At 40.0% G+C, this 20961-nt stretch overlaps 1 protein-coding gene across 1 annotated transcript; it reads right to left on the bottom strand.

The window, feature by feature from the left end:
• Positions 1–17076: 17076 nt before the first annotated feature.
• On the bottom strand, positions 17077–18839 carry rprml (reprimo-like). Its single transcript, XM_020094346.2, has one exon. It carries the CDS (start codon positions 18117–18119, stop codon positions 17784–17786), a length of 336 nt encoding a protein of 111 aa, XP_019949905.2. The 5' UTR covers positions 18120–18839; the 3' UTR covers positions 17077–17783.
• Between the last annotated feature and the right edge of the window lie 2122 nt (positions 18840–20961).

Here is a 20961-nt window from a genome sequence, read left to right as displayed (position 1 = left end):
GTGGTTGTTTGATATTAATAGCTGGGTAAACACTGGCTTTGCCCCGGAGATAGAGGAGGGGCAGCCACATTGGCACGTTCTTCTCGTTTGAACTCTTAATCCTGGTGTTTTATCAGAGATTTGGGTGTGCTGCCTTCACTCCCTATCTTTAAAGTTACCCTCCCACGCTGCTGCTGGAGTAATGTGCTTGTCGCCCCACAATGTCACGTTATAATCCACTTCTCAAACTCCCAATGAACCTTCAAACCCTGAAACTATTTTCAGTGGAGGCCAAGGAATGTGGGTATTGAGCTGTTGAGTGTTGTCAAAGACAAATCTATGTAATTGACATTGAAATTCTTTCCTATGTCTCAGCTGTCGCAGCTGCATCCTGCTCACTGTATCGTCCCGTTTGGAAAATTCCACCCACCAATCTGCTACTGCAAGTTAATGCAAACCATGTGCCAATAAGTTGCAAACTGTACATTAGAAACAAGTAATACACAAAACTTATTTTTCTTACTTGAAAATATTCAATTTACTTCATGCATTGAAATTTGTCCATGCACGTTTCAACATTTTCTTGCTTCTACTGCCATCACCTGCAGGGATTGGGTGGTGTGCTGCCTCTTATTCTTTTAAGTATCTATCACAGTGCATTTAATGACAAGGTCACACGGTGTTACACAAAAATAGATCTTAATGTGTTGTCATATGATTGCTACGTTGCTCACAGTGGCATGTTCTGGCCTACATCAGCACCATAGCATGCAGAGTCACTCTGAGTGTGTTTGCCATCCCAATTAAAATCTGTTGCTGCTCCCTGCTGGATAATTTAGGAAATGCATGTTGAGTAATATTTATTTTCCTGTTTTATTTAAAAAAAAATCTACTTAAAGGTTCAGTGTGTAAGATTTAGGTGAAAGGGCTCTATTGGCAGAAATTGAATAGCATAAGCAGATCTCTGGAAACCTGATGCAGTGAAGTTGATGTCACGTGTTGACAAGGTGGAATTCTTCAAAAAAGTTCAGAAAGAAAATGAAAATACTATAAACAGTTATACAGGTAGATTTGTTGACTTATTCAAAAAGATAAGAAGGACTAAGAACAGACAGAAACTTTCGGATTTTAATCTCAACTGAAAAATAAGTGTAATAGAAATAAAATTAGCAGTGTCAAGAGTTAACCTGTAAAATGAACAAGTTGTTTTTTGGGGTCCTTTTTGGGACATTTGTGTTCTGTTTGGTTGTCAAACTCTGTTCTTCATTTACGTTTTTATTTTGAAATTTTGCTCTGTAGTTCCCTCTTGCTTTACTTCCTGTCTTTGTCCTGTTTCCCGCCTTTGTAATCTGCACCTCACCTGTGTTCAGTTTCCCCTGCCTCCCTTTACTTTATCTTTTTGCGTCTGCATTTTGGATACCGCTGCCTGTCCTTGTACCAAAACTGTGAGTCTAATTTAAGACTGTTTTCTGGAACTCTCCTCAGGTCATCTGCATTTGGGTCCATTGTGGACACTTGTGACACTAAAGCCTGATGCGCACTAGAGCTTTTTCAACTCTTAACCCATTTCAAAAAACGTGGGAGACCACCGACATAATGACACATTTAACCTTTTTTAATTGTATACCCGTCGTAAGGCCACACACTTGCTGCTTGTTGGAATTCCAGAGACATCAAATCTCAAAGAAACTGGTGTGATTCTTCTTCTTCAGTTTTTACATGGCAGTTGGAAAACAACTTTCAGGTGCATTACCGCCACCTTTTGAACTGGAAAAAGGAACATTTGCTTGATTAAACATGACTTCAGAGGAAAATCAGACATCATGGCGGAGGATCAACGACGTGTCTGTTTTGAAAAAAGAAAAGGGGGGTGAATCTTTGGATGTAGTCATGGCTGAGAAGGCAGATTTGCCTTAAACATTTTGCATCATAAGCTGGAGGTGAGTTGGAAAATGATTGCTTTTTTTAGTCGCTGCTTTAAAAGTACGCAACATCCGGTGAGTGGCGCTTCCTGGTCAGCTCGCTCTCATTGGTTTCTGTCAGAGCCAATTATAATAAATATCAAACATGTTTGATACTTGCGATTGGAGATCAGTAGCATCGATCAGTAGCATTAAGATTATTTTGTAAACCCCTCACACTTCTGGGAGGATAATCGGCACCAACTGGCCTCCAGTCGTGATCACCCCATGGTCGTCGAAAAAGGGCGAATCCGGTGAAAAATCAGCCTGATTATCCACTAGTCTGCAGCAACTTCATTATTTCAGGAAGGTGATATTATTATTAGGGTGATGTTATTTTTTACTTTAACATCATGTAAACTTTTATCTTTCGTCTTTCTTCTTTTCTTCCAAATCTATTCTTATCAAAACTGACAACATTTATTAACCAAACTGACCCTGACCCTTGTTCGGTATCCACCCACCTCAGGGGCCGGCAGAGGGTCGGCGTATCCGAACAACCTGAGAGCCGACATGGTCATATTGGTCATGATGACCTGGTGCATCTGGGCGTTCTGGATCATCATCAGCGCCACAAGGTCTGTATGTGAGAAAATCAAACACAGCAATATCCTCCTAATTGTCTTAGCTCCTCCATCAGCCAGCCATTCTGTCCTCTTCCCCGCCGGGTGACGAGGTGATTAACTCGCATTGTGTCAAAATGAGGGGGTGAATGAGGTGCCAAGATTCATTTTCGCATCTCCTTGTCACTCATTTTTTTTTCTCATTTGGCAATGACTCATCTGGCTAAACTATTAAACTCCTTCCCAGCAATATCCTGTAAATATGCCTCCTGATGAAGCTTTAAGAGTCTATTAAATCCCACTGTCATTTTAAAGCTTATTTAATACATGACTTTATATTTGTCACCCTGAAAACGTATTAACTGCTTTCCGGATGATATGAAGGACACCTCTGGGAGCCAGTTGTTTGTCAGCTGGGTGATGCAACAATAAGGAAGTTGGCAAACTTTCTGATATTTCACCATCTTAAAGAAGTTAAGTAAGGCTCATGAATAATATAAAACGATAATGTCTGTGAACTATTCATGTAAAGAGCATGTGATGGTTGGTTGGACCGGATTAGCTGGGCTCTTATCAGTCACATGCCTTAAATATAGCATTAATGAAAAATTTAGATAATATGCATTTGCAAATTTGATGTTTTCTTGTTAGCTTAAAAAAAAAATGTGATTGTGTTGTTGTTGTTCATCACATGTTCACAGTGACAGCTCCGTATTAATAAAGCCAGAATTTCAACATAAACACATTCACACGTCAGCCCATGTGTTTTTAACACTGCCAGTCATTTTATGTGGATCTGCACCAAATTGCACACACTCATAAATATCAGTCCCCTACACATGCTTTAACAAGATCTGTCTAGAAGAATTATTCTCTAAGAAATCAACGATTCGTTGGAAACAGGATAGTGAACTTTCAGGGAGGAATTTATGAAAACACCGTTCACCTTTTCCAGTCACAGTAACTTATGCAATCTAGTGAGAAATCATGAAATTACCAGATCTTTGTGTCATGACATACGTCTGACTTTGTCACACTATTTTCAACTCAAATGTAAAGTTGCTTCAGGCAGCTGAACACATAAAAAACTGGATTGTGACACAATCGCTGGGCTCAGGCAGTCATTATAACTGCTTCCTAAAATCCGTACGGACGGTAACATTTTTTGACACTTTGGGAACACGTTGTACATGTAGCTGAAGCAAATTGTGGCTGGTCACAAAAAGAGGCTGCTTTGAATCTCGGGACTCTGACTTACAAAACCTCATTCTAAGTAATTGAATGATGACTTTAGAAGCAATAAACAGGTCTGACTAAAAGCTGCTGCAGCGCACATTCATCAATCTAACTCACAAACTCATGCGTGCGCACTTTTTATGCAATTGTCTAAGCTCAAGAGTAGACCATAAATAATATATCTGAGTGCTTCCTAGCGAGCTGGTAATGTGACAGGCAGACATGAACAGCTGTGAGTGGGGGAAATCTTGAGATGTAGTTTGTGTGTGGTGACAGTCTGCCATACCTTCCTTGACGTGACCGCCAGGCCTAATGGAGGGAGCCAAGCCAGGAGGCATCATGGTCGCCGGGAGCTGCTGCAGGATGGTGGTGGGCTGCTGAGGAGACTGGGAGAGATGGGACCATAATTAAACACTATGCCCGGAGGCACAGTGGCTGAGAATAGAATGTAGCATCTACCTATACAGGAGGTGAAACTCTACTCAACGGAAGGGGGACTCAATCAAAGAACTAGAGGGGCAATAAGAGAGAGCATAACAGTTCTATTATTAAAGCACATTCAAATTAAGAAAAAAAAAAGATTTCCATCAAGTTCCATGAATAGTTTTCTGAAAAAAACAAAGAAAATGTTGCATAACGCCCTATCTCACTGTTACAGGAATTGGAAAAGAAATCCTGGATCCGCACCAAAATTAGTTTTGTGGTAATTTGTCCTGTAGTTTCTGTGTAATCCTGATAAATAGCACACAGACAAACAAACAGACATAAACCTAACCTACCTGTCAGAGGTAATGATGCAAACAATGTGAAATACATCGCTCACAAATAGCAGAGGTTATAGTGCAGTCTTGTAACACTCAAGAATGGCTTTTGTGTTTGAGCTGCACAAAGAGCGATAGATTAATTGTCGGCAAGATAAAGAGTTTTGGAATAGCCTGCCACAGACAGAGAATTAGAATATCGCACACTCAGGAAATATCTGAAAAGTGTTTTGATCACAGGGCTCAATGTGCGGATAAATATCTTCTGTCCACGCCATACGTGAGAGCTTCAGCTGATACTCGGTAAATAATTATATCCTGCTTGCTGAAGTGCGCACAATAGCAGGTTGCCTAGGTGCCAAAACACAAGCAACAGTCTGCACATGCACACACCCACACAACACACACACGTTCTCCGTCTGTGCTCACTACAGTGACCTACAGAATGCAGTTTGTGTGATAAATATCGCTTTAGCAGCCGAGCAGCTGTTAACTCAAACAACTAAAACTACGATACTATAAAAAGTAATCACCCACTTTGGACTTTTGTACGTTTTACTGCTTCTACAACAGTGAATCACTGTGTGTGTATATTTTCATGACACTAAACAAACAGGAAAAAAAACTTAAAGGTCAAATTCAATAAGTCTGTCTACAGTTCAATTAAAATTAAAACACAGGTAGGTGTTGAGGATATTAATAGTTCAAAATGAGGTATGACTTTGTTCACTCAAGGATATGAGTCAGCAGCTAATTAACAACCAATTAAAAAGAACCAATTATTGTGCTAATGAGATGTTTATCCAGAACAAGACTGAATAAGATCAAACAAATCACTTTCATTTAACACGGACAACATAGCATCTTAGACTTTAAAAGAAATATACACTTCTACTGATGATACATTAAATGTGTTCATATTCCCTCTATGTTTTCAGTACCACTTTTTTTTTAAATCAAACAAAGGCTTTAAAAAAAATCAAAGATCTATTAATCTTTCAGTAAAAATATAATAAGCGAGGATTGCCTCAAGAGTGTGATATGTGATGCTCCTCTGGTGCTCTTCAGTTTAAGGATCCAAAAAACTTTAAAAATTTGATGGAATCTGGGGCGTCACGGTTCCTGGATCGATCCCAGCTCGGCCGGGATTCATTCTGTGTGGTGTTTGCATGTTCTCCCCATGTCTGCGTGGGTTCTCTCTGTGTACTTAGCTTCTTCCTCCTACAGTCCAAAGAGACTGCTAAAGTGTTTTATGGACTCAAACACTTCACCCACATCTCCATCGGCATAGTGGTGAGTATATTTTCATTTTTCTGTGAACTATCCCTTTAAGTCAAAGAAATAATATGAATCAAATTGAATTTACAGCAGAATTAACAGTTGACACCAGGCAAAAGGTTTATGTTGTATATGAACTACAGCATTGTATTTTATTTTACAAAAAAAACAACTTATTTAACATTATTTACTCATCTTTTATTTATTTATTTATTTATTCATTATTTCACATGATCTTGTTTGCACAGACCTGTCAATGAAAAGGAGGTCAGAGAGATAGAAAGAGTCTGAATCATCGGATCCAGCTACATGAACGCGTTCAATGGACACTTTCATATTTTTTGTGAATGCTGAACTAAACGAATCAATTTAATAATGTAAACGTGAATCGTCATATAGGCCATCATGGGAAATATCAGGAGCAAATGAAAATATGTGTGTGTGCTTCCAGACTCCTCACACTGGGAGCACACACACAGTATATTATGGATGGATGATGTAAACTGGGGTGGCCATTAAGGCCTTCATCAGGGCACAAACACAAAATGGCCCTTTTCAGGCTGCTTTTTAACCTAAGCTGTCAATACCCACGTTTAAATGGTTAAACTCCATTTCTCTCCTTTCGTGTATTTGCTTATTTGGGCATCTGATCTTTCAAAAAATGATATCCTATTGTTTTTATTAGCATCTATTAGGTATCATATGTTGATTGGGATAATTTAAGACAACATTTAATCTTTCCATCTTGGTAAGTCAACACACACAAGAGGAGGAGCTGCTTACATTTTGCAATGTAGCTCGGTTACATAATAAAATATTTATGTGCTGGCTAATGGCTGCACTATTACAACAGGTGATTATATACACTACAGCCTTAATCAACAGCCTGGAAATGAACACAGATGTTCAGATTAACACCTTATTTACTATTTGGTTCTAATCAGTATGCAAACAGTAAATACTAGGGTCATAGCATGACATTGTAATTATAAACAGATGTAAATTAGATGTTTCATATAAAGGTGTTGTGAAGTATACGTATTAGTATACGTAAGTACAAGTATTAAACATTACTGTTAATGAATGCATATATAGGTACGCATAGCAAAACTCAGTGTGTTGTGAGAAGTCTTTGTTTAACTTGTCCACTGTATATAAGCTTGTAAGTGAGGCCAAACCATTTTGATCACCCCCTGGTGGCTGGCTGCAGTACAGGTCATAAACCCTGCTTCATCCATGTTAGTGAATTAGATATGGACCAAATTAAAAAGACAAAGTACACATAAAACAAATATTTTTCAAAGATGGTCTCTATCATTTTAGATCACACTGATGTTTGTTCATGTAAGTTTAGCTGTAGTTGGTTATTTGATGCTGTGAAATGCCTTGATTGGCAGCCAAGACTTAATCGCGCAGACGCTAGAAATGAGCGTTCGTATCCGGGACCATTTGTGAACCATGAGCACACATAGAATACATATATTATAACACTGTAAACCTGTTGTCAGGTGAAATGTAATCACCAGAAATGTATTTTATAGAATTAACCATATTAGAATATTATTATTAGAAACCAAACAAACCAAACAATTCAAATCACCCCACATTAACACTACAGCCACAGTATAGTGCTTTATACAATGGGTTTTATTGTGTTTACCATTTATTAACCGATTATACTGTTTAAAACCATAGAACTAGTAGAGTGGATCAATAGAAGATATTACTAAAACTTTCATAATCCTTGTATTAAATTGCTCCCGGTCTCCCCACAGGTCATTTTCTAAAGTATTAATATTTAAAATGTGATGTGGCCACAGGTGTGCGTTGGAGGAGCGCTCTGAATGCGACATTGCCAACGATGCTTGCATAATAGACGGTTGCAGCCTGAGAGCTCCACCATGGCAGACGACACTAATTAGCACGCGGTTTACATTCACTGTGCCTTCCAACTCTCCTCCCCTCCTCACCCCCACCACCACTCCCCGTCAGGGAGAGGGGGCCTCCACACCCCCATCGCATCTCCAGCTCTGTAATTAAAACACTGTAATCTGGGTGGATCGTCTCTATTTTTAAAATACCCCCCTGTTGTCAAGTGGGCAATGTGACACAAAGGGAGGCATCAAGCAGAGAGAGAAGAGGTGGAGAAGGAGGAAGGTTGGGGGGGTAGGAACAGCCACAGCAGCAGGTGATGACCAACTCTGTGAGGGATGAGGGAACTAATAAGCTGTGTTTAATTAGCAACGTGGCCCAAAGATAATTCTCATCCGGTTGTCCAACGCGGCCCACACACCTAACATCATCTAATTTACAGAAATGCATAGTTTTATTTATAGAAGCAGAGAGAAAAAGATAGTGTGCAAACAGCAATGAAGAAAATGAATTCACATCCCAAAGTGAAGAGTTTTAATGAAGCAATGGAAGACATTAGCACCATAGAATGATTTGTCTTCTTAACTGATGTGTTTTGAAGATCTAATCTCGATTGACACTCAGATTGTCTCAGAGAATGGCACATATCTCTGCTAAGCCCTAACTGTCCCTTTATGAAACCACATTGGAATGAACTTGATTTGGATCTGCACCAAATTGCAGTCCCCTAAACATGTCAGATTTTTCAAATCAATGTTCATTCATTCTTTTTCTGAGAAACGTCTCATGTCACAATGTTGAGGAAAGGAGAAAAAAACCTGATACAGATTTGCAATTAAATTATATAGGTTCTTCTATGTTCATCACCTTATGGCCACTGTTCATTCTTCTTCTAACGGCTCCTTCCATTATGATAATGCTCCACGTCAAGAAGCAAAAGTCGCCTCAGACTTGTTTACCTGAACATGACGATCAGGTCAGTAAACTTGATCTCCCCAAGGCTGAATCCAATAAAAGACCTTTGGGATGTAGTAGCCTGGAACATTTGCTTCACAGAATGCAGCTGACAAATCTTTCGAAACAGAGCAGTGTCTCAAAAGAAAGTTTCCAACATCTTGTGGAATTTAAAGCGAAGAACTGAGACTGTTCAACAGTAAAGAGAGGAACTATATTATTAATTTGTTAGCAGCGTGAAACAAAAACTACTGAACTGATTTCCACGGTGGAGGGATTAGAGCTGGGTCTGGGAAGAACCCATTACATTTTTTTTCACCTACTTTATGTTTTATGACAAATTAAGGAGAGCACATATCTCTGCCATGGCCAGATAGTCCCTTTAAATTAAAACAAGCTAAATACACTACACTCATAGAGTATTTTTTTAAAAAGCCCTGTCTCAAAATGTTGAAGAAAGAAAGACAGTATTCCTGAACCAACCCCGTATCCATACCCAAATTGAATGGGTTCTTCCCTGACCAATGACTTGCATCCTTCCTGCAAAGTTTTATGGTAATCAATCCAGTAGTTTCTGCGTAAGCCTGCTAACTATCAAACAAACACAGATGGAAACATCCTCGCTGGTGCAGATAATAAATCCTTCAGATAATCAGACCACTTCCCTTTTGAGTGCCCTCATGGTTATGGTGTTACCTATGAAGTGTATGTCAGTGCAGGTGAAAATACTGATACTGAATCTTATAGGCCAGTGATCATGATGTCGATGTCACACATTGAGGTCACTGAGGGTCATGATGCAAACTCCAGCATCTATAGAATATTGTTAGAACATGTCAGGAGGCACGCATGCATCACTGAGATATGTCAAATTTTAATGTGACGCTGGAACTTCCTGGCGCTTAAATAACTCTCTATAAGGACCGGGCTGCTGAGGTATGATTAAATTATTTGCACTAGAGGTGGTCGTCATCAGTGTTGGTTAAAGGGTCAGTTCCTTGCATTAGGAATCATTTATTCATAACCCAGGGGTGGTGAGGGACGGCTGTGCATCAGGACGCCCAGCACCTCCCTCTGCATCAAAGCTGAAAACATTAGCTGGGTGCATTAAAAGCAAATAGCATGTCATCGCTGTTGCCTAGAACTCATTGCCTTTCTTTAAATGTTATCCTGTTAGTACGCTGGTTTTGTCTGGAATTGATGGCGCCATCATTTAGTGGATGGTGACAGAAAGATGGTAAATTTGAACTTAAAACTCTTGTCATTAGTTCATAAGTGTGACTCACTTAACACCCTTCACACCCACACACACACACACACATGCGCGCACCTCTTTTGCCCCTCACCCCCTGCGGCATCAGCTCAAGAACATGGCCATTACCTTTCCCCGTTCCTATGGCAACACCACCCTGCAGCCCTTATGTGGTGGTAGCAGTGTGTGTGTAAATGAGTGTGTGTGTGTTTGTGTTCCCAATCACATGTGGATGTGTGTGCGTGGTGAGCTGAGATATGTTTAGATGATGTCAGCGATCATCCTCTTCCTCTCAGAGGTCTGAATTTACAGCTTTAAAGTTGTAAATGAGCGCTCACGTATTATAGTTCTCGTATATGTTTGTGTGTTGATTGTATGAAGTTTCTGGCGGTGTTGTAACTCTTCCTGGTTGAACCCCTTCGGCAGGTGATTAGCGCGCCTCCGATCAGGACGAGTGGACACTCAGAAAGACTCCATGTCACTGTGATCCCCTCAGGGAGGCAGAGGTTTGGAGCTTTCTCGTTCGCAATCATCTGTCATCATGAATGAAAAGAAAAGAAGAGAGGATGTCTACAGATGTCAAAACCAAACAGTGACATGACAATGCAATTTGAAATAAAGTGAAGGACAGTGCAGAGAGGGGTGAATGTTATTCTCTCTCTGACCGAACACTCTCTGGTGTGTTGGGATGAAGTATAAAGGCAGCCAAAATATCTCCTTTTTCCTCCTCCCTGAGGAGCAGTGCTGACTGACAGACACTCCCCACCACTTCCACCTCCTCCCCCGGCTGTGAGCAAACTTCATATAGTGCCTACCACCGTCTCGAGCCAATCAACACATCTCCCCGCACACTTTATTAATACGTGACATATTAAGCTAGCCACAAACACCAATTATCTCACATTTGCCATTTCAATTTAAGTGGATGCGTGTCGTAGGCGATGAGACTGCAGAATGGTGCATCAGCTAGTGGTCAATACAAGTGATTTTCAGTGGAAATCAATAGGATGAGACACCTACTGTCTCCTTAAGAGGATGCAGCCAATAAGAGAAAAGCATATTAATTACCATTTGCCTTCCACAGCGTGAGCTCCCATTCTGTTTGCTTTGTGGTTATTGGGGCCTTGATTAGTCCCACGGTGATTGTCTCCGTCGAACGCAGCCGAGCTGGTGTCATTGGGTCTCAGCTCCGGCTCTCACCGAAAGCTGACTTAATCAGACACAACCTGTGCCAAGCTCCTTCCTTCTGCTTGCCTCTAAAATCCCCCGGTGCCGAGCTGTCTCCTCATCCTGACCGGATCTGTGTGTGTATGTGTGTGTGTATCCAGATGCAGCATTGACCCAGATGTGATCCCTGGTTAAATACACAAACAGAGATGAAAGATGTTTAAGTGGCAACCTACGACTCTCCATCCCCCATGAGAATTAGTCATAACCTCGCTGCCGAAAGGCCTGCGCAGACAACGAGCCTCAGCATCGTTATGCTCCATCTAAAAACTTTCCTTCATGTTGGAGGCTCATCAGATAATTGAATTGAGAATAGTTTATGATTTCCTCAATGAGAGTTTGGGGCAATTGAGGAAGAGCATGTCGTTCTCAGTGGCAGTGACGCACAGTCTACCTGAGAAAACTGCCACCGGCTTTCTCTCTGTTTGTCTTATTTTATTGCCGGCATCTGCTCCCGCTGAATATGATTAAGCATTTTACACAAAATGGCACACGTGAGAAACGAACCTGTGAATACTAAGTGTTCATTTCCATATTGTTTGTAATGACTCATAGGGCGAGGACTGGCAGGTTTGAATTTATGAGACCCACCTTTTTAAAAGTTTAACCACAACTTCCTTAAGATTAAAGTGGCTATTAATACTGTTCTCTTCAAAGTGCACAAATAAAGAAGTATAATTAATTTCTTTTAACTTTAAGCCTTTTGTGGTTTCCTGACAGTTCTTTTTTCTTTTATGTTCCAGAGCAATATTTCCACTTATTTTTAAACCAAACATTGGGCAATTATCACAGTCAGCTTCTTGTTTTTCTTAACTTCTACCCAGTTTAATCCATTATTCCTTATGGATTCCTTATCCAGTAGCATTGCTAGTCTGTTTTGTCCGAAAAATGAGAGAGATTTTTGAGAGCGCAGATAGATAAAAAGCTTCAGGAGAGAAAACGGAACAGAGCTGGTGGAGTGGGAACACACTGACAGCCCAAGTTCAGGAAAATAAAAAAACACAGCGACACATCACGTCGCCCCAAAAGCTGAAAAAAGCCTCAGGGTTATGGCTGACAGCATTTCTTATTATGAAATCAACTGCGGTCACATTGGCAAATGATGCTTGCGTTCACGCTGAGAATATGTGAGGCGTAGAACCACATTTGAGAGTGTGAAATGATGTAGGTGTATCATTTTGTGGATGCTCTGAAATGCGTTAATTGAGTTAAGTGTCTGGTGTGTGTGTGTGTGTGTGTGTGTGCGTGTGCGTGTGTGTGTTTGTGTTTGTGTGTTTGTGCATAATCGCCAGCTTTTCAACTTTCAGTGTTTGTGGGTAATGGGAAGAATGAGGCAATCTTGTTGTTTGTTGTTCATTTGTTTGCACATAATAGATTTGTTTAAAATTTCATGAGCTTAAATGCAAGGACTATTGGTTCCCTGCTGAATTGGATGTGGCACAATTTGCCTTGGGTGATATGGAGAAAAAGTGTGTGTGTATTTTTGTCTGTATGTATGTGTGCATTTGAGCATGGACGCCTGTGTTTTTAGACTGTTGAAACTCTTACTAGTTTTAATGGATCCAAACCACTGGGGGGCACAATGACTATAAAAAGAATATAAAATTGCATCAAGAAAATAATTAATTTTAGAAAACATTGTGCTCTAGTGGCAACATTAGTTGAAAAATAACACTTGGTAGTTTTTAATACCTTGATGATGGTACACAAACCTAAACTATTCTGTCATTGCTACAGCGCCCCCTGGATGCCTGGAACTGCACTTTGTAACTCTGGTGTACCATATTGGAAGAGTATAGTCTGTTTTAAGTCCCACTCCAACAACCAGAGAGAGAGAGCTAGCAGATAGTGATGAGAGACAAGTAGCTTGCCATTCTTAGAGTGGAGATAACGGCAGAGCCACGAAGAACTCAAAAGGGAAACGAAGATAGAAAAGAGCAAGTGCCTGAGTAAAAAAGTCTTAAAATCAGAGCATATGTGACTCGTTAGCGAGAGCTAAAAGAGGCCAAATGATGCAGGACAGATGCCGACCTGGCATCGGACAACTTTTGAGAGCGAATCTTTCATTGTGTACTTTTTAAGAAAGCAAATTAAAGCCAAATGTGCTTTAATGTGATAGCTTTTGAAATTATAACTTACTGTGTGTGTTTGTCCTAAAGGAAGAGGGAGGAAAGAGAGTGTTTACATCCTTTCTCCTGTGTGAGATACAGTTTCCCTGCTCCATTTGTTATTGCTTCCTCCATTGAATAAAACACACCCCATCTGAAACAAATTGTATGGGACTGAGAAAGGCCAGTTGAACCTTTTGGGACTTGTGTCAGCATTGCAGACAGGTCTTTAGTGCATCTTGCCCTCTCAACAAAAACACCGGGGGGATTACAAATGCACCACAGTGTCGCCCACACTGCTAATACTCTATTGTGTTCAACTTTTCCGGTGAAAAAGGAAAGCGCTACAATAGACCTTCACAGTGATGTATTACGTATTTTCCCTTTAAGCCTTGTGGGAGAGCTGTCTTCGTCACAGTTAAATGCTGAATGCCACCGCTGGTTTAATCACCATTATTTCTCTCATGATTTCATGGCCGGTGCATGGTTCATTATTTTCTGTGAGGTCTCTGTTGTAAAAGGTCAGTGGTGACGCTTCTTGACAAGCAAACGTACAGCGGCATTATGGAGAGAGAGCCTGAAACGCACACAAGTCTGCACCACTGCATACATGTGGATTGGGGTGAAGGGTTAACATGTTAACACACTGTTCCTGCGCTTCCACTGCAATATTAGCTTATTAATATTGTCTTCATGCACTGATATAATTAACTGCATATCACCCTTCGCTGGCGCAGTCATACACGTCATAACAGTGTGTCTGTGTAAAGCTCTGGGCCTAAACCAGTACGAACAGTATCTTCCTTCTAAAATCCACTGTGGTTATTGCAAATCATTCAGTTTGTGATGAAGACAACAGATTGCGGACACATGGACGGTGCTCCATGCTAACTCTTTAGCATATGCTCAGTGGCAGTGGGCGACACGTAGTGCCTCCGAAATGTGAGAAAACTTTGAGTGGATCTGAAGCAAGATGGTAAGTAATTTAATTGTCATTCAGCCAAGAGAAGAGTGTAAAAAAGAGACTCACACAGAAGAACCAGAGAAAAACAATGCACGTTTGCATGAATGCATCCTGACAGCTAGTATTAATGTGGTCATAATATCATTCACATTTTTAATATATTTTTCAGAACCTTTGGTCTGTTGACTGCATTCATGTGCTGCAATTGTCAGTCGCAATGAATGGTCAATTGCAAACATGGAAGAGAACCTGTGGTCACCTTCAGTTGTCATTAAAACTCTAAACATATTCAGTTTGTCCAGTTTGGACAACTGTAATAAACATGGCAGCCTACGTAGAGAGACCTCACTCCTGATGTAAGTATTTAAATATAAAGGGTTAAGAAAACAACAATTTATACAATTTAGATAATTATACACTAATGAAAACATCAGTGGGATTATTTTATATTCAATTTGTGCCAATAGATCCCTTTCACCTAAATCTTACACACTGGACCTTTAATAGATAATCTCTCTTCTAGATTGTATTGTTTTTATTCGTACATCTCTATATCTATTTATTTATCTTTTGTTCAAATTTACAGGTGGGGTAGTACTGGGCTAGCTGCTTTGTTCCTTAGCAGTCTTAGAGAACTATCAGTGAGTGGGAAACCACTATGAGCTGCCGTTTTGAAGCCTTGACTTTGGCCTTTTTGTCCAGCGCCATCTTGTTTTTTGAAACCAGAAGTGACCATATTTGGAGGAGTGGACAGTGGAGCCTGAGCTCGAGGACACTGTATCACCAGTGATCTAGACCCATTGGATGGTAACAGCTGTCAGTCACATGATAGTCATGTCTCAATGAATACTGAGCAAATTGTATCTTAATTTATCAGATGAACATCATGCTGTATTGAAGAAGACTTGAAACTGCTTTGTTTACTGTTGTTATAAATCAAGTGAGAAAACTTGTTTTCTCGTAGACCTCAATAGAAGCAGCCTTCTTTTTGCAACTAGTGGAGTCGGTTGATACAGATGTGAGTGGTAGCAGCTGCACTTAGCACTTATATGTGTTTACCCCCTTCTACCCTTGATGCCATTTTTCTGTTGCTACCTTTCTGGCTCTGGACAAAGTGAGATGAAATTCCCATCCTTATATTCTGACATCACTCAAGCTCTGGGCCACTGCCACTCAATAGTACTAACTGAACCAAAGAAGTCACGTACAGCGCAATATCTTTTTAAACTGAGTTTCAATGTGGCAAGTTAAGAACGGAACAGTTAACTATGTTGTCTCTAAAAATAGCATGCATGCCTCTGTGTTTCCAGCAAGCATTAACTGGTGCATAGTAACGATACCGGAGCGATCTCGCTTGTTTTTCTTTCCCCAGATGATTAGATTACAGGCTCAGGAAGAAAGGATGAGGTTTATTAAGAGCTGTAATAAATTATTTTAATAGCAGTTCTCTCTTTGACCTCCTCTTGGTATAAAATCAGATAGTTTATCTTCAAGTGTGTGGAATCACAAGGTGACTAATAAGGAAAATGCTTTATGATGTCCTGTTTCAAAGGAAAATATGACACAGAGCCTTTAAATATTGAGCTTTGTAAGAATAAATAATCATCTCTGCTTTCATCTTAATTACTCTTTGCTGTGCTCCAAAAAGTAAGGTGCTTTACATGTGTTTTCAGTGGTCACCATGTCAACAGGTTTAAATCTGCAGTACGTACATGTTTGCTGTGCATTGTGTCTATCTATTGTAGAGATGTTTTATGCTGTTCAAGTCTATTTATCTAATGGGTTTTATTTATCGATGTTGTTTTCTGAAATACTTTTGGTCATTGTCAGAATTTGCTGGTCGATCGATCATCAGTGTCCAATGTTTTGCACGGTGAACGGGCACATGTGTGAATGCATGGCTGTGTTTGTAAGGATTCATCCGTCCCATCTCTCCTAACAAGTACTGAAATAATAATGAGGACATTGCTTGCTTTTGAGTGGGGCACGTAAAAGAGATAGAGGAGGGCGTGCAGATAGAAATAGAGAAGAAACTGGACAGAAATTGAACCAAAATGCTGAATCAAAACCTAATATCCGCCAGAATGGAACTTTTTCGTCTGACATAAATAGAATTAGATGGCAAAGTTTAGTTCTCAAGGAAGATAAAAGATGTGATTGCTATCTGCTGACAGATCTGCAGGAAGAGTAATGATATCATTAAGTGCAATGATAGTTCATGAATGTTCTTATATGTCCTCTCCCCAGTGAAATCTTGCATCAAAGCTGCACTGAGATATTAAAGATTCTCTCACCGCTGGCTAGTTCCAATGGCACAAAAGACAAACATGAACTTTTCTGGATTACTTAGATTCCTTTAGTTGCAGTGGGGGCTGCTGGGAGGTGAAGTGGTGAGGGTGAGCACAAACGTGTGTGGATTTCAGCTGGTCACTCTCCAGAGCGAGCAGATTAAATGCTGTGAAGCCAATATGAGCTCGACCTGTTGTTCTCAAGAGGGATAACTCAGCCTGGCCTCACATCGCCTCGAGAGCTAAATAAATGCTGCTCACTCTGTAATTAAGTGTGATTGTGCCATGTGAGCTTACTGCTTCAGATTTTTGTCTTCATAGCACTGTGTAAAATAACGTTTTCATTCATAAACAACATTAATAACATATTTAATCATTTGGAAATGCAATACTGTATTCACATATTACTTTCATCTTGTGCAAAAACAACCTCATTTGATTAGTTTTGAATCAAAAGTGAAAAAATGTGTAGTTTTTAAATTAGTCATAATTAGATGACTGACTTTAAACACAGTTTTTGAAGAAAAATATCTTTGCTAATACAACAGAGTCACAAAAATATCTGCACACATGATAATGTTGGTGTGATATGGATCATGTTCATTAACAGATGACAGAGATAAGGATCACATGGTCATTTCAGTGATTTAATTGCATGCTGCAATTTCAAGTTCAAAGTTGTTTTTGGTACAAAATAATTCATGCAGCATCAGTGAGTTCAAAAGTGCAAAACAGGTCCAAAATTCACTACAGATCAATTAGCGAGCATGCCAAGAAGGACCAGAATCACTCCATAAAGCTGTGATGGAGTCTGTTGAAAAACGTGCAAGATTTCAGTATATACCAAACGAGACCGAGAAAAATACTTTGTATAGAGATTACCCATATATCCATCAAGTCCACGGAGAACACTGGCAGATGCGTGGAACTATTAGAATTCACAATCATGCTTTTTGATAGTTTAAAAACATTCATTGACAATCATTTCAAATTTACAAAACCAAAGGAAAATAACTTCACAAAAAATGAGGTAACAGCTTGTAAACATTTCGTCACTTTGTTCAAGTTGGCAATATTAATTCACTCCAAAGATTCAACAGATCGGCCCACGTGTAAACAATTGGCTGTCTTTTACGCACAAACTTTACGCACGGACATTTGTCGCTGGACCCGTTTCTTGTGGTCATTTTCGGAAGCAAAAGTGAATTTTTTGCATATTTTTCCTCACCAGGACTCAGAGAGAACGTCTATAAAGTACATGCAGATGCAGATCTTGAGCTCCAGATCTTCATATCGAATCCCCGCTCCATCAGTTCTCCGCTGTACCTGCTCTTCCTGTTCTAGCTGAGGCCGATCATGACCGTCTCCACGTCCTTGGAGGGTCTGCGGTCCTTCACCAGGAAGTTAATCATGCTCTCCGATTTGATCATCAGGTTGCACCCGAGGAAAAATATACCGAACATGACGGTGAGCGACAGTACGCACAGCACAGCGATCTGCACCACACGCATGACAAATAGTTTGCGCTCCTCTTGCAGCAGAACGAGCGACCCTCCACCGTCACCGGTCACCACGTTGCCGGTGCCGTTGCCGTAGAATGTGGCCAGAGTTCCGGCGAGAGTCTGACTCCCGTTGAACAGTGCGCCCTGGGTCACGTCGAAGAAGGAGTCGTTCATGTTTCCTTGCGAGTAATCAGCAAATAGCCACGCGACTCCACTTGGCAGGCGCACAGTCTCACCAACCTGGACTCCAAGCAAAACTTTGCGTCATGTGACTGTTCACACAATATAAGAGGAAATGAACGAAAACAAAAGCCTTTAAAGTCCCGGTTTACAGTCAAGCATCGAGTTCTGCACAGCTCCGGTGCGTAATGACCACATCCGCATCACTGGACTATTCCCTGCAGTTACAGAGGGTCGCATCAGGTGCAACTACAAGTGAGTTTCTACAACTCAAATTCCATATTTTCCCGACTCTTGGTGAGTCTTGTTACACAGCGCGCAAGGTGCAAAACGTGTCCCCCCTGATGTAATAAGAGACAGACAGTCCCTGTGCTCGCCGGCGAGCGCTTCTTTTGTGCCAAGTCTCTGGTGCGTTTTAAAGTGATGATGAGCTCCCTGTGGACTACACCACTACTCATCACCGGAGGAGGCAGTCAGGTGGTCAGAGATAATGCGCTGCTCCTCAGATGTTCGAAAGATAAAGAAATACAATTAAAAATATATATTCATTTGAAGTAGTAATCTGGCGTTATTTTCTTCACTGGAATATAATGAGCACTCTTTTTTTTAGGAGGCAAAGTCTTTCCTAATAAAAAAACCTTCAACAAGTGAATGAATTTCAAGCAGCACCCTGTCTGTTTTTTTATTAAAATATTAGTTTTCAATGAGGAATGAGGTCAAATGTCTCATGAACATGGACATTTTGAAGTGTGTTCTTCAAAGATATAGGTTCATTTATGCACATAAATTATGCCTGGAATCAATATTGATTCAGACATACATTAACTTTAAAGGCTTCTCATGAAAGTGTTTAAAAAAACATGCAGTTCAGTTAAAATAACTATGAGAAGCAGATTTCTATCTGCTCTGAAAGACAATTAAAACTTTGACAGGTGAGTTCACTGCAGGTTGCTGAGGAAACTGTCACTGTGACTTATATATAGGAGCCTCGAGAGGTAGACCAAACACAGCACCTTTAAATGAAGACATGAATTAATATACTAGGATTGAACAGTGGCAAATATTTATCAGAAATATTGGCTTCACCACGCCTGCTGCTTCCTTTCCTCGGCGACAGAAATGAAACTACTGAGAAGGAGAGAAGCTCTGTTTTTATTAGACAACATTATAATTTGGATTTTCAGCTGCTTTGTACCTGTATGTATGTATATATACCTGTTGGTAAATCACTGAAAATGGAAGTTATTGATTCTTGCTCCAAAAACAGATTATCTAACTGATACTAACTATTCTTCATGCACTCATTCACTTCCTTATGCATTGCAAGGTTTCATTTTATGTTGTCGGTGCTTTAATGACGGAAATAGCAGTGATTATTTACTCATCAAACAATTGCTCCTCTATAATTTAATAGCTGGTAATTTGTCACAATCAGTCCTGCTTGTAATATTAAAATAACTCCAGTGATTGTGTTACCTCTAAGTTGATTTCCATTCATTTACAACCCTTGTTCAAAAATACTGACTCCTCTCGTTGCGTCTATTTCACACAATTAGACATCGAGACAGTTTTGTACTTGCACGGAAACTTGCCCGCTGGGTTTGAAAATTTCCCAAGAGACAATTTAGTGGTGCAATTTCAAACATTTCCAATTTATGAGATTGCCAGTGCAGATTTATATGAAGTTGTAAAGGCAGCGAGGAAGGAGGACGCTGAAAACGTCAGGGAAAAGTAGGTTGTAAAAGGAAATTAAAAACGAAAAGCAAATTTCGACTGACTGGGAACCAATTTAATATTTATTATCTAATTGCACAACCAAAGGATTACGCATGTCGTCACTCCCCCAGACTGTTAATATCATGTAATTATAACACTGAAATGTGTCTTTTCCAATTTTATCCTAATCCCTTCACTCACACTTTTATGGATAAAATGTCAACAGTTGAAGGGATGAACTTTTACAGGTTGATTTTGAAATGACTCCTCAAGCTTTGACAGTGGAGCCCGTCACATTAATCTGCTGTTCATCTAAAAACAAAGGCCATGAGATTCAATTTGGTAGAAACACTCCTTATGTCTGGGTAAGCAGCTTTCAGTCAGTAACTGACAAGCATGTGTGCAAACAATGATTAGCTCCAGCCACAAATACCTTCCATAAACCCAGAGGTATAGTTTGCTTTGGGATTGGCTGATAACAGAAAAAAACAAGGAGTGTCTCTTTGTGTGTATACAATAAAATCAAATAATCTCATCCTCTGGATTTGAATTAATTGGGAGCATGTGAATGGATGCTGTGAAATAGGATTTGGCTCTCACTGCAGGGTGATTATGGAAAGTAGTTTGTACTTACACTTCATCTTTCTGTCAATATGTAAATCCCCGGCTACGGTAAGAAAAAAAACGAACAATGCCTCTGAGGCTTAAACTTCAGAGAATTGACAAATGAGGAGAAACTGACTGCAAATTGGAGACTTCAAAGAACATGTTACTCTTTAGAACTAATTATCAAAACCTTGTGTAACATTTAGTTGAGTCAGTTTCAAGAAGTTTTTCCCTTTAAAAAGCTGAAATCTCAACAGCCTGTTGCTGAACTTGTGAATTCCATCTCAGTGGAGCGTCACACACTCTAAACTGGTAGTGAATGCCAGACATTTCATTGATGTAGCAGTCACTGGCAGAGGTGCGTCTCTAACAAGTGATTATTATCAATATATAGCGGAATATGAAGATAAATTCATTTGTGGATGCATATAGACATGTGAGTGTCTGACTTGTTCCTAAGCAACAGTAGACCTGTGAGCCCAGTGACAGATGGTTGGTGAAGTTATTTTGGTTT

This window comes from Paralichthys olivaceus, chromosome 5 (genome assembly GCF_024713975.1).
Source record: "Paralichthys olivaceus isolate ysfri-2021 chromosome 5, ASM2471397v2, whole genome shotgun sequence".
Lineage (NCBI taxonomy): Eukaryota > Metazoa > Chordata > Actinopteri > Pleuronectiformes > Paralichthyidae > Paralichthys > Paralichthys olivaceus.
Note: the sequence above shows the minus strand (reverse complement) of the source record. Positions and strands in the feature narration are given on the sequence as shown.

Excerpts from the sequence above, each read along its gene's own strand:
- rprml (XM_020094346.2), bottom strand. The coding sequence starts at position 18,119 with ATGAACGACTCCTTCTTCGACGTGACCCAGGGCGCACTGTTCAACGGG.